Source organism: Dicentrarchus labrax, unplaced genomic scaffold (genome assembly GCF_905237075.1).
Source record: "Dicentrarchus labrax unplaced genomic scaffold, dlabrax2021, whole genome shotgun sequence".
Taxonomy (NCBI): domain Eukaryota; kingdom Metazoa; phylum Chordata; class Actinopteri; family Moronidae; genus Dicentrarchus; species Dicentrarchus labrax.
The window spans coordinates 27240961-27255212 of NW_026136714.1; the positions used below are offsets into that span (position 1 = coordinate 27240961).

Consider the following 14252-nt stretch of genomic DNA (forward strand, 5'->3'; position numbering starts at 1 on the left):
GGACAACATGGGACTGGAGTCACTGAATGAACAAAAAAAGCCCATAACGTGGTGTGCATGACAAGAATGCAGGAACAGCTGGGTTTTATCTATGTGGTCTTGCTTTCAAGAATGTAAATAATGAAAACATGATTTTGTATATTTCTATGCATGTAAGGATCATTATCGACCACCTTGCTAGTAGGCGGTTGGGTTTACCTCAGGTAGTGATGGACTGGGGTGCAGACATAACTCCTACAAACACATAAAGGGCAACATTGAAACAAACAGAGGGAGAGAAGGAACTTCAAACGACAGCAACAGGTTACAGACAAAAGCACATGGGGGCAAATAAGCTTCAGGAAACTGACAAGGGGAGAAACATGTACAGTAGAGACGCAAAATTATACAAAAAATCCAAAAGAAACAGTTTTTTGCTGAGAAGAAGCAGGGAAATAATAGGGACAGGTGACAAAAATACTAAACACTGAATACATACTTGACATCCAGAGTCAAACAAGGGAGTTACAGCAAATTGTTATTATTACTGATTCTTTTTTATAGCCTTGGTCTCAGTCAGGGTTTGTGCAGGTTTTGACAGGTTCAATTTAAGACTTTTTAAGACCATTATGAATGCAATTAAAAGGACCAGTGTGTAGGATTTAGTGGCATTTAGCAGCAAAGTTACAGGCTGCAACTAACTGAACACCACTTATTCCGTATTTGACAATCCAGGTGATTACCCACCTATGAATATTGCATTCCATTTCTGCCAATAGACCCCCGTAAATGTTACACACTGGACCTTTAAGACCTATTTTACGTCCATATTCGCAAAAAAAGGAGGAAGGAAAATCACTACTGGTTCCATGTTTTGTTTTGTAATTGTTGCAGCATTATCCACACAATTTTTCCCAAAAACACATTTAAATGGGGGACTGAAAATACAACTTTACAGGTAACGTTAATCCAATCAATTTTTAAAACCTGTCAAAATCCTTTTTAAGACATTTTAAGGCCTAAAATTCAGATTATTTGAGACTTTTTTAAGGCCCTGCTGACACCCTGGCAGCTGGAGTGTATAAAAACATTACAAAATCTACCAAACCTCTTCATCTCATTATTGTTAATCAATGTACAAGATTACAGTAGGTACAAAGACACCTCATTTGATGACCAATGAAAAGCTAATCAACTACTGATTCTTTGTGGTTGTTAAGTCTCTAAGGCTTCTTTCAGTGTTTTGTTGCATGGAAGATTGTTACAATGATTGTTAGAAATCAGTGTTTCTTTGTGTCCCTACAGTGTGCTGTTTGAATTCTGTCTGTGCAGTTTGACTCTAGAAGGATGTTTTCACATTCATCTGCAGAAAGTGGAAAGTTTCTCTGTGCTCATTGAATATCTGATTTTAAGGGGCGGGGCCTACCAGCAGGATTTGTGACATCACAAATAGTTTGGAAGTCAGTCCTGGTCCAGTATGCAACTTGTACAGTGTGATGTAGAAACTTGAAGCCACCAGTGCACATCCACTGAGAATGGACTTTACAGTGAAGTATGAGACATCTTGTGTCCAGCAGGAAACTTTAGAAAACATTTGCATTCTCAGAGATTCTGGAAGTTATAATGAGGTAGAAGGAGGAGATGACTTTTTATGTGGAAATTAGACTTTTTCTGTAACAAAAATATATCAGATATATTATTATAGATGAATATATTATTGTTTCAAGCTGACTTTTGTGTATATGTCTTAATACATGCCTGGAGCGGATCTTTGAAGATATTGAATATAGGAACTAAGCTAGCATTATTATATGTATTCTCAACAAATCCCTCAGTTTGTCTCTGAATACTTTTCGACTTCTCTACCCTGTCTGTTGCTCTCAGTCCCAAGTTCACTGGTTTCTATGGAAGACTTTAAAAACGCCTCACAAGTATATAATACATATTTACAACCAGCTTGGGGAAATGAATCATAGCTGCAAATATACATCATGAACACATACAGTATGAACAATGACATCTTGAAATCTACAGAAGGAGAGGTGCAGTGACTGAAAAAAAATCACTCTCAGACAGAAGGATGTCGATCACAAACACCAGATAGCATGATCACCAACACAAACACTCATGACACTTGTCGATCACAGACAAATTATAAAAACAGAATAGAGGAATGGAAATATTGAAACACACTCTATCAGAAGTTGCGAGCACAGAAGAGCTGTCGTTTTCTTTCTGGACAACTCACACAGAAGAATGACATAGTGATGACACCAGAGGAAGACAATGTTTGGCAGCAGAAGAGGATGGATGAGAGAAGGGTAATGGGAGGATTTAAACATTGTAACAGAGAGGTAATAACTCACAGTGAGTTAACGCTGCAGATGGATGAGCTGCTAGAGTGCGCGTTACCTCGACTGCGTGTTAGAAAACTGCACATGCACAAAACAAAAATGGGGGAGGGGGGAACATCATATAGGATGAAGTCAGAGAAACAGCCAGACACCATTGGACATTTCTCTGAGCCCTCTGTGTCCTTTAGCCTCCCATCACATTTCAATGCAATGAGCAGTCAAAGCTCAGAAACACAAGACTAAGAGTGAACCAGAGAGGAAATGTCACACAAACGGACTATCAGGGACATTCTGACTGCCATAGTGGCAGTTAAATCAGGGAAATACTATTCAAGCCTAGATATAAGTAGGATTATACTGGAATCTAAAAACAAGCAAAATGTCACCATAAAAAAAATAATATAACTATTACACAAAAAGCAATTTTTTGCAGATAAAGGTAAAGCTGCTCTGGATACAAGAATAATGTCATTGGTGGAGTTGAAAATAAATAATATTGAGCTAAATACCAAAAACACAGTAATGATTGGGCTTGATTACAGCAGTAAATTGTGCTGCTACGTCCATGCATGGTCAAGTCATATGATGGGAGATCAGCAGCCTGTTGAACCAGCTGTGCATAAGTTCAAACCTTGCCTAGTTATAATATAAATTATTACTAAGTTGTTATTTATGCATTACTAAAATAAAAGTGGTTGCACCATGGAGGTAAGTCACAACTTAACTCTAAGTAACTAATTAAATACATGCCCCTAAGGTGGCATAAATCATAAAATGTTACAGAAAAACACTAACTGATGGTAAAACAGCAGTTTTTCTTTCACCTATCATAATTTTTCACCAATTGCAGCCATTTGGTGACACATTAACCTAAGAAGAGAACTAATTTATTTATATGATATTTCGTTATCAATCTACGTAGCTACGATGTGCTATGATGCCAAGTGGGTCATGCCGGCCAGAAAGCTAATGCACACAGTATTATGACCTTACGTCCAAACTAGTTATCCCTGAAGTAATTGTGCTGCTACACACTTTAGTTGCTGAATTAGTTACAAACTAATTATTAGTTACTGAGCCTCTAGTGTCCACTTTACACCATAACTAAACAGAGAACTTATACATAACTAGTGCAACCAGCTGAACTTGGCATCGTTTGATTACAAACTTTGTATAATCACTTTGTGGCTTTAGTGATGGCAAAATGGCCTGCTGTGTTTCTGTTTAGAACAGAACTTATAGATGTAGAGTTCATTTAAGTGGCCGTACTTAAAGTGCAACTGGTCTCAGTTCTGGGTTAAATGGTTGGACCTTCCACTGACACTAAGATGCTCTGTTTTCCAACCCAGTTGTTCAGTAACTCTTGCATTTTACAAGAACAAGCCAAACACACATAATACCCTATAAAATGATAAACCAGGTTGATTAGAGTAGAGTCTGCTGACTGTAAAAGCCAAACCTTCGTCCTTTGCCATTCAGCTTTGTCAGATGAAGTAGTGACCATGCTCTCCAAAAACAGTTCTCCAGGAGTCTTTTTTGATTCCGCTCACTGAGGTTCAACTCCACCAAGATTATTTATGCCTCCAGAGCAGCACTCTATGTATACAACTGAGCCTCAACAGTGAATGCATAACAACACAGATTGTTACAGAATAGAAAACAGTATACAGAACAGCATCTTTAAAGTATGTAAAGTATTTGAAAAAAGGACAAAACAACACATCAAATCCCAGTTGGGGCTACATTGTTAAATAACTGGACCAATAAATAAATTAAGTATCAGTTAACATCTTAATGTACACATTTATATACTGCATTGACTGGATAATCTACAGTAAGTACATAATTAGCCTTGTGAATGCATACACTGAATTTACACTGAATTGCACAACAGCAAGTGTCTTTGCTTTTTGTTAAATATCTATCCTAAGTGCCCATTGTGGTTGCATGTCAAAAAATATAATATGATATCATGCTTATACTGGCTGTATAGGGTGTAAAAATATCTATCACTTCACTTTTAAGTAGTAATTTCTATTTATTTTATTAGGGACCCTGCAGAGATCTACAGCAGAGGTCATTTGGGAGACAGAAAACAGCCGTCTGCCTTGTGAGGAAAAGAAGTGAAGAGCAGAATGTGTGTGGGTGAGGAGATATTAACATGGACATTCACTGGGATAACTTAGTCAACATTATGCTTTGTTTCAACAAGGGGACGTCATCATCATAGAGCATGCATGAAAGTATGAGTGAAAGAGTATTTTAACAGGGCTTGTTAACACCTAAAGAGTCTACATATTTAGGCTATACGCAGAATGAAATGCTATGAGCTACAGCTATGGATTGCTGCTGTGTATCATTGTATTGAATTACTGAGTTATTCTGTGCATAGCTGTGCTGTTTCTTGATTTTCTTCTGTATCTGCATTTGTACTTTTTAGGCTAGAGTTAAGGGTTTATGCTTCAAGCAAAAAAACAAATCTGGGCACAAAATAATAGGGTAGGATGGAGGTTACATGGAGTTACATCTTCATTTGTGTATTGACATACTGGTGAACTGGTTTTTAGCATGGGAGGCAAGTTAGGGTTACAACAAAGGTACACTGAATTCCCTTCCGTCTTTTCTGTGGGTGTGTGCTCTGTTCTGAATGAGAAAATAGAGATTTCAGGAAGCCAGAACAACATTAGAAGAGGTCTACTTACGCTGTGATGGAAATGTTAGCGGCCGACATGGGGCTGACCTCCTTTACCTCCTTAGCCTTCTGGAGTGCAAGCTTCTTATTGATGGCCTCCTCTTGCTCCTCTTCATCCTAGCAGGTATGTGCAAAAAACATACATACATACATAGAGTACATACAGAAAGTACTTTTAAAGGTTGTGGCCTTTATGTAACATTATTATGACCTTTATCTGTGCAGTACAGGACACCCAGTAGATTTGAGCAACCAGGAGAGTTCAGCTGACATGTGGACACTGAACAGGCATGTCGACTCGAATAAACGTCAACACAGCTAAATTATTTTCAACCAGCCAATCAGATGTCCTCCCATAAAGTTTCAGTTTCAATATTTATTATAAGTGCAGAGAGAACCAAAACTCTATTTGAAACAGACTTATATTAGAGATGGGCCTTCATTTCAGTTTTCAGTTTACCTGTTCAGAAGAATTTACATTTTCAAAACGCTAATTCCAAGTATTTCCACACACTTCCACCTGTTAATTAAGCTACTGTTAATGAAACTCAACACTTCCTGCACAGATGTTTCACATTAAAAGTCTCCCGCCATAGGTGTAGACAAGAAGTCTTACAATGCATACAACAGGAAAACTTAAGATCCTCACTGAAAGGATCTCTGAAATCCATCCTCAAGACCTGGAGTCTCCCACTCATCTTCATCAATGACTTCACTATTACTCCTGATGCTGTTTCTTAAGTGGAGCCCGCTGGGGAGGAGAGAGAGGGACCCTCGCTGTTCCCTCCCTGTTCCCTCCCTGTGACCCTCTTTATCTGTGGCCTAGTAAGCCCTTTTCCCACCTATTTTATTCATTACTATTTTGTTTTCACAAAAGAATTAGTTATTTATTGTAGTTAAGCAAATTTATTAAATTAGTTTATTTATTTAATGTCCGTCCACACCAAGGATGATAGCTATAACAACAACTACAAATATACAACAATGGCGAACAACACGTTGGGATCACTTCCAGAGTGATTTGATGAATGATATTGTGGTTTATTTAACTAATTAAAAGCTTACACAACAAAATATCAGGCTGCAAATTACACATAAAAATGGTTGTTCATCAGTGTGGATGCTTACATTGTTATCGTTACAGTTATTACTATAGTTATTGTTCTTGGTGTGGACGGACCTTTGCTCTGCCATATAACTATGCTTCATTTTATTTTATTTTTTTAAATTTCAATTAAATCATTTTTTCTTATTCTATTTTCCTTGGGGTGTGGAGTTATTTTTCTTTGTTTATGTGATGCTGTAATGTTACTGCATTTGATGTACAGACTTTGCCATGTCTGCAGACAACCTAATAAAATGATTTGGGGAAAAAAAGAAGTGTTCAAGCAGTTCCATGGGCATGATCCCTCCCTTTTCTGGTAAGTTAAAGCAACTGAAATGAATTAGTGAATGTGTAATGACAGTATTTCTATTAGGGAAGAAAGCACTGAGAGTGACGAGTATGACATGACTCTGTTGATGTACTGACTGCAGTTAATGCTCTGGGGATGTACATTATACCTTATTATTGTTAGCTATTATAGTACAGGTCATTCCACTACACCTCAGAGATGTTTTAGGAGCAACTTTTATGGGTCAAAGTCATTTAATTGATTCTCGATTCCTCCTTTTTCAAGAGTAAGATCGAATTAGCACATCCTCACTAGGATTTGCAACCGGACAAGATGTCCAGAAGAGAACTTAGGTAATTTGCTTACATAGTTGAACAGCTTCTTCTTCAGTGGTGACCAATAACAACTGTTCATTGCGATGACTTACTGAAACTTGATGTACACCAGTCATACTATAAATTGGACAGTATTATGAAAGCAGCAAACCAAGGTACCCTCATATCCTGCAAATATTCTCTGTTCTCTCTCTTTTATAAAAAAAAAAAAAAAGGGATAAAAAGCCATGTGCATGTGGGATTTGATTTAAGTTAAAGGACTTTTATTGATGGATTCAGTTGGTAAGACGGTGCCACTTCTTTTATCTCTGACTGTAAACTGCTATAAAGCCAGCATATATCAAGCTATAAAGACATACTGTACCTTAGTGAGCTCCTGGGCATTTGCAAGGTTATCAACAGCAATGGCCAAGAACACGTTGAGGAGTGTGTCTGGTTATTTGTGGTCTCAGGAAAAGATCAAATGATTGATGAACACAGAATCAATACTTACAATTGCAGCTGTTCTTCATATCAATGATAAATGATTTCATTGTGCTGTGAGGCTGCCTGACAGCCACAAAGTTGAATCAATTTGGATCAATTGGGTAGGATACAGTTTCCAAAGAGAGTGAGAACAATGAAATAAATGGAGGAGAACATTCCCCTGTGAACACCCCCCTGTGACTCGATCCCATGGTACATGACCGCATTCCAGTCCTCCCCAGTTAGGATCTGCAGGAGAGACACAGCCAAGTCCAGTTCAGTGGCACAAACAGAGAAAGAAGAAAAAGAAAGAAACATGATGGAGTTGACCTTTACCTGGAAGACAGTGAGAATCGCTGCTGGGAATGTGTCAAAGTTGGTTGTTGGCGTTTCGTCTTCAAAATTAAACCTGCAGGGAGGAACAAACAGAATGTAATCAAGCTCCACATTCACTCCTCCACCTACTGGAGGACGGAGCAGCTTATTGCCCGCTCCATTAGGTCGCACACTATTCCAGCACAATATATGCCTATTACATTTGAGTCGTCTGAGTGCCTAGTCTATGCGACCTTAAGGCTGATCTCTGAGTGTTTATTCTTCTCAAATCAAGTTGTGCTAATGCTGACATTTTGTATCTCTGTCTGTCTACTGGGACCTAATTACATCTCCCCCCAACGTGAGGGATGCAGACAGAGAAGGTCAGAATGCCAGCAGAATTTGTCTTGTGCCTTCTTAAAATCCATGAGAGCTTTTTTCTTTAGACTGGATCTCATTAAAAGACAACCACAGAAAGTAGACAGGGAAAACTGCATGTATTTCAGGAGCCTGTGAAATATGTTTTTATTCTACTCAAATTCTGCGGGGAGTCCCCCCGCTTTAAATATAATTAGGTACATTTCTGTGAAGTTTCGATGTTACAATGACATGCAAGGTAAAATTACCATTCTTCTGGTGGCAAGTTTGTTTGTTTGTTTGTTTGTTTGTTTGTTTGTTTGTTTATTAAGATCCCCATTAGCTTCTGTATACCAGTTGCTATTCTTCCTGGGGTCCAAACAGTATATATGGTGACAATACTATACAAATACACACTCACATTACTCATCACAATACACTGACAGAACGCATTGAAACGCACATATGCTGTAGATAAGACAATAACAATTAACGCACTCTATAGACAAACACAAAAAACAAAAACAACAAAAAGACTGGCTCCGATTGAATTTATCATAAATTAACAAAAATATCCTCATGATCTAACAGATAAGTATCAAAGAGTACTTATTAATTACTTAGTTTCCTTTTAAATATGCTCTTTTAGCATTTAAAAAAAAAACATATTTATAATTTTGTTGAATAATATGATTAGGAACTGAATTCCACTCTAGCATTTCCTCGATATTACTCTACGCTGAATTGATGTGGTTTAGGATTTTGGTAAAGTAAAACAACCTCCAGCAGCGTGCCTTGTAAAATAACTGTGTGTATCCGTGCTAAAGGATAGTCTTTTGTAGAACATCAATGGAGTCTTTGTTGTCATGAAATTCCTAATAAAAACCATCAGTCAATACAGTAATGTATTTTTCAATTCAAGCCAAGAGAGACATTCTAGAAATGTTTGTTCCTCTCCCACAAGAAAGAGCTACATGTCATTTTCGGATATTACCCAGTGAAGTATTGGACCAAACTATTGAGCAATAATCCACGTTACTCAAAACCAAAGCTTAAAGTGACCGGTGGCTGTTTCTGGATAAAAAAAAGGGTCTATCTTTGTATGGATCCTTTCCATAATGCTGTCAGACACTGAGAATAACAATCTGAGCCTGTCAGCGGCAAAAACAAGCACTGTTAGTCGATGTACTTTAACATGTGCATTTGTCCATTAGGATTAACATTATCTTGCAGCACTTTTCAAAAATACTTTTGCATCTAACCCTGTGAATTAAGGGTTTATTCCAACCAAACCAGCACTGGTGATTGTTAGAAATACGTTTTTGATGAGTTTCATATTATTTCTGCCCCTTTGTTTTGGTCTGATGCTGATGCTGATACTCTAGTGCAATGTCCAGTGGCAAGTAAATGTTGTATATATAACCTTTAAATATTCATACGTCCCACTATCTCTAAGTGCATAAAAATATTGATAGTGGCTGAGGACTGAATCATGTTGCCTCCAACAGCATTGCGGTTGGGGAACACAGTAGGGATGTTAAGATTCACCAAATCCACGGTTCGGTTCAGACCTCGATTTTTGAGCCACGGTTCGGGTCATACCGAGGTTTTCCCCGTTTCCCCATTTTGCAGAGAAACAGAGAGAGAGAGAGACGTTATCTGATATTACATTAAGCGTATACGGCAGAAATCTTACATTACGGAGCGTCAGTGAACGCACCACTGCAGATGTCACTCACTAACGTTACTTTCGGTTTGGACCCACATGTGGCGCACTTGAAAACTGAATCACGGGTGAGTTTATAAAATGTAGTGCGGATGGAGAAAGTCAGCAGAGACACACACAGGGAGAGAGAGAGAGAAAGAGGCGGAGCAAGCGGGCGTGTTTGCCGTGAGTGACCAGAGGTCCAGGCTAGGTGTGTGTGCTGTGTGTGAGTGTGGGGAGAAGAGAAAGGGAGCAGATTAAAGTAGTAAATAAACACTAAAATAAGGTGGAAAATGACCTAGAATAACCTGCTGTCAATACAAATACGAGATAGGCGTACACCGCTACCACCCCACGGGCCACCGCCACCGCCGCAGTTACACTGTCTTAACGAGAGCTCAACAGTCCAGAGAGCGAGTGTGTCGCGGTTCTGTCTCTCAGATCCGCGACACGAGACCATGGGCTTTTGTGTCGCGATTTCGGAACTGTTACAACCCTAGAACACAGACTTAACTTAATTATATTAATTAATATGGAATACATATGACCTTGGGTAAGACTGTACATCTTTTCTGGGATTATGGACCACAATCAAGTAAATTGCGTTGATTCCAAGAGTACAGACATATGATGTCTTCAGATCTGACTGACTGAGAAGAAGTGTACAATTTTTTATTTTGGAACTCCATCAAGAGCCCCTGGTGGTCACCACACCCCAAAGTTGGAGCCGCTGATCAATAGCTGTGTTTTATTTCTTTACAATGAGCTGCAGGAGTAGAAACAAAGAACTCACTGGCCACCAAACAGCTGCATGCCCAGCAGAGCGAAGACCACAATGAAGAGGAAGAGCAGGAACAACAGGCTGATGATAGACTTCATGGAGTTGAGCAGGGATACCACAAGATTCCTCAAAGAGTTCCAGTACCTACACACACAGAATATATGCAGAAATATTATGGCGTAACCAGTGTTCCCAGCACACAGGCAGACATTTCTGATGACTCACTTGGTGACTTTGAAGATCCTGAGCAGTCTCAGAGCACGCAAAACACTGATCCCAAATGAGGCCCCGGGTTTGATGGCAGCCCAGATCACCTCAAAAATACTGCCAATGATGACCTGTGAACACAGTCTGATAAATGCAGCAGACCTCCACAGCTTTCATTATACAATCATTATATCACTCAAATACAGTACACTGCAATCACTTTTTGCCAATCGGCACAATAATCAAGCACATTCTGTCCCCCTGAAAGACCGGTCCTGAATCATTTTCACACAGGACGACTCACCCCAAAGTCAAAACAGTTGAATGAAGAGTGGAAGTAGTTCTGGGGTCCGAGGCCATACATTTTCATGGACATCTCTGCCAAAAACAGGCCCAGGAATACAAACTCGGCCAGGTCTGTCCAGGGACAATGAGGAAACACACAGATCAATGCCCTGGGTTAAAAAGGGCCTCCCTGCTGATTTCCACAATTCAGCTGGGCTACTGCTGCCTGTACAGCTGTGCCCACAGCAAATAAGACACAAGAAACAGTCTATTATTTAAGGGAATAGCTGCTGTATCCTCGCATGATGGAGTGTGTGAGGAGTATTTGCACGTGTTTCTGCAGTTTGTCCTAAGTCCCAATCAGTATTATCTTCTTAAGCATAAAAATAAACAAGGATAAGAGTAGCAGTTAAATTACAGTTAAGTAACCCTTCGTATGTCCCGCCCCTTTTTGCTCTGTGCTCCAATAACAGTTGAGCGAGCCTCAGTCAGAACCTCGGTCAACTTCCTCCTTTCCTGTACTTAGATATGCTATGTGTTAGGCTAATCTATGTTGAAAAGACAAAACAAAATTATGAAGATTGTTAAAAGGTAAAAGCGATAATATATATATATATATACACACACACATACACACACACACACACACATATACATATCTTAAGTTAGCAAATGTTAGTTAACTAGCTAGCTAATTTACGTCAACTGTTAGCTAGCTAGTTACATCTGATAACTAATGTTGTTGTTAATGATTAGCTACGCTTTTGACCATCTTCAAAATGTGGTTGTCTTTTCAACATAGAAATGCCGAGCACATAGCATATCTAAGCACAGGAAAGGAGGAAGTTGACCGAGGTTCCAAAAGGGGCAGGACCTAGCATTAGGATTTATCGAGGTTGGTCTAAATCCAAATCCATCAAGCCTAAACTCAAGCCTCCAGCATCCCCTTCGTAGGGTTGGAGGACTAGACTAGAGACTAGAGCAGGAATTAGAAAAAGTTACTTGTGCAAATTAAGTAAAAAGCACGGCTTTATTTTTTGGGTTTTTATTTATCTATTAGTTTTCTGTTTTGGTCATTTGGCTTTGAGTGAATAATGTATCACTGAAACATTTTGGTAATAATCACTGGACACACAATTTTCTTTCTCTCTCTCAGATCTTGAACAAACATTTTTGACTGATCTTGTAGTAAGGAGTCGTTTTATACTCTTATATATGCATTTCCCTTTTTCTTCCCCCCGGTACTTACATAGAGCAGAGGTAAGCCAGTCAGGCTGGTCATAATGTACTATGGCTACACACAATGTGTTGAGGCCAACCAGACACAACACAGTCCAGTAGAAGCTCTGAGACTTGACCAGACGGCGGATGTTGAATCGAATCCTCTTCTCTTTTCTCCTGAAGTAAGATGAGTTCTTGTTCTTGCCCTTCTCACTGCCCCGGGTGTACGGCGACCCTTGGGGGGCAGTTGGAACAAAACACACAAAATGGCAATACAGTTATCAAGTCTAAAACTGAGGTGGCCTTACCAAACCAAGACTGTGATATACCTGACATACACACATGCAACCACTTAAAGGGACACTTCACCCATTTGCATTAAGCTTTGTATCATTAGAACCCCAGTCATATTTTTGAATGGTCGTGCATCATTCCCTCACTTTCCCTGAGAGGGGAGAAATAAGGATTTTAGTGTTGCACTTCCTGCTTCCAATGATGTAAAAATCGTCATTTTGCGTCACTGGAAGCAGGAAGTCTCATATCTCTGTAGAGGGGGTGAGACTACAAACACTACTTCCTCATTTTGTTTTTCACTCACGCTACAGACCTATTACAGATCAGTGGGTGGGACTTCACCTGCAGAAACTAAAAAATATAACTGCCATCTTGTTTGGAAGCCAAGTGGAGGCGCTGTCGGGCCAGACGTTACGACTATGGTAATCAATGTAATATGGAAGAAATTTCTAAAGTATGATGGTCGAATCAGATGTTCGTGGCTACCTTTATGAGCCGCAATATAGCGAAGAGCAGCTGAGGCTTCTGCAGCCGAGGCAGAGGACCTGCCTGTCGCGGACAAGGAGCCCGGACTGGCTCGAGCTGGGGCGGACTGCTGGTGCCTGTGCTCTCGCTGTGCGCCTACGGACACACGGACGTCTGACTGTAAAGTGAGTGTTTCTATTTTCTGTCTTATAACAACGTGGCATGTATGTATATAATTTGTTCAAGTATTATCACAAAGTTATTCCCGGTTAATACGTAACGTCAGCCAACTGAACTAACGTTTCCTTCTTTACTGCACAAACAGCTTGCAGTTGCATTGCTAACTACTGTGGCACGCTAAACACAAAGACCATGCATCCCTAACTGTGTGCTCAATGTCTTGTAGACAATATCGCCTAACAGCCTTTCTGGAATGGATCCTGCAAGGCGAGAGATCGGGTTGAGGCCATCGTGTCGTTTTACCCGCTTATGTGGTGCAGGCTATCCGACAGAAACATCCAGCTCCAGATGGCCAGTACTGCGGCACCGAGGAGTTGAGGACGCTCAGGAGGAACTATAACTGTCATTGTTAACATATCTATTTTTGTTGTTGTTGATATATTTCTGTAAATAAATGGTTTACATTCACGTTGTTGTAGTCCTTGATAGTGTTAGTGGGAGCGGCTTGCGGAGCTGTGCACTGTGGGAGTTGTTGTCTTTTATACAAATGCGCCCTAAAGTCACTTTCTGTCTTTTCTTTTTCAAATAGGCACCAAATTCAAAATGTATGTTACATTTCAACTACATATATAACCCACTTTCAATAAATATTAATGTTTCCACGGGTGAAATGCTCCCTTAACTTGATAACATGGAATATACGCGGCTTCCGTAACCAATCCAAAAGACTCAAAGTAATTAATTATCTAATAAAATTAAGGCTGATATTTGCTTCCTACAAGAAACACATTTAACAGACACAGAATTGCAGTATCTTAAATTTAGACAATTCGACAAAATATACTATATATACTCACATATAACAGCAAACAAAGATGTGTCTCTATTTTAATAAATAAAGATATTCAGTTCTCACTAAACCAATCTATCATGGACCCAGACATACAACATTTACACTGGCAAACATTTATGGCCCCAACAATGATGATCCATCTTTTTTCCATAATCTCTTCTCCATATTACCAAATTCAAACAACCTGATCATAGCAGGAGACTTCATTACTGTCATCAATCCCACAATTGACCGCTCAAGCACCTCTGGCAACTTAAGAAACTGGCACTCCACTGACATAATAAAGCAATATATGGAGGACTGTGGCCTTAGCGACAGTTGGAGAATGAGGAACCCTTCTTTGAGGGAATATTCATATTTTTCAACAGTT

The 14252-nt window shown here is 39.4% G+C and overlaps 1 protein-coding gene across 4 annotated transcripts in view; it reads right to left on the reverse strand.

Annotated features, from left to right (window-relative positions):
• The window catches only part of cacna1ba (calcium channel, voltage-dependent, N type, alpha 1B subunit, a), a 156738-nt gene that overhangs the window by 64086 nt on the left and 78400 nt on the right, over positions 1 to 14252 (reverse strand). For 2 of the 4 annotated variants that reach the window (XM_051422240.1, XM_051422243.1), the window contains exons 11-20: positions 12119 to 12325; positions 10889 to 11001; positions 10603 to 10715; positions 10390 to 10521; positions 7556 to 7628; positions 7351 to 7468; positions 7119 to 7186; positions 5036 to 5142; positions 2346 to 2411; positions 199 to 234 (exon numbers count right to left, since the gene is read on the reverse strand). In XM_051422240.1, the coding sequence (XP_051278200.1) occupies positions 199 to 234; positions 2346 to 2411; positions 5036 to 5142; positions 7119 to 7186; positions 7351 to 7468; positions 7556 to 7628; positions 10390 to 10521; positions 10603 to 10715; positions 10889 to 11001; positions 12119 to 12325 (1033 nt within the window). The remainder of the gene's footprint in view (positions 1 to 198; positions 235 to 2345; positions 2412 to 5035; positions 5143 to 7118; positions 7187 to 7350; positions 7469 to 7555; positions 7629 to 10389; positions 10522 to 10602; positions 10716 to 10888; positions 11002 to 12118; positions 12326 to 14252) is intronic. The other 2 variants (XM_051422242.1, XM_051422244.1) reach the window with 1 other exon arrangement.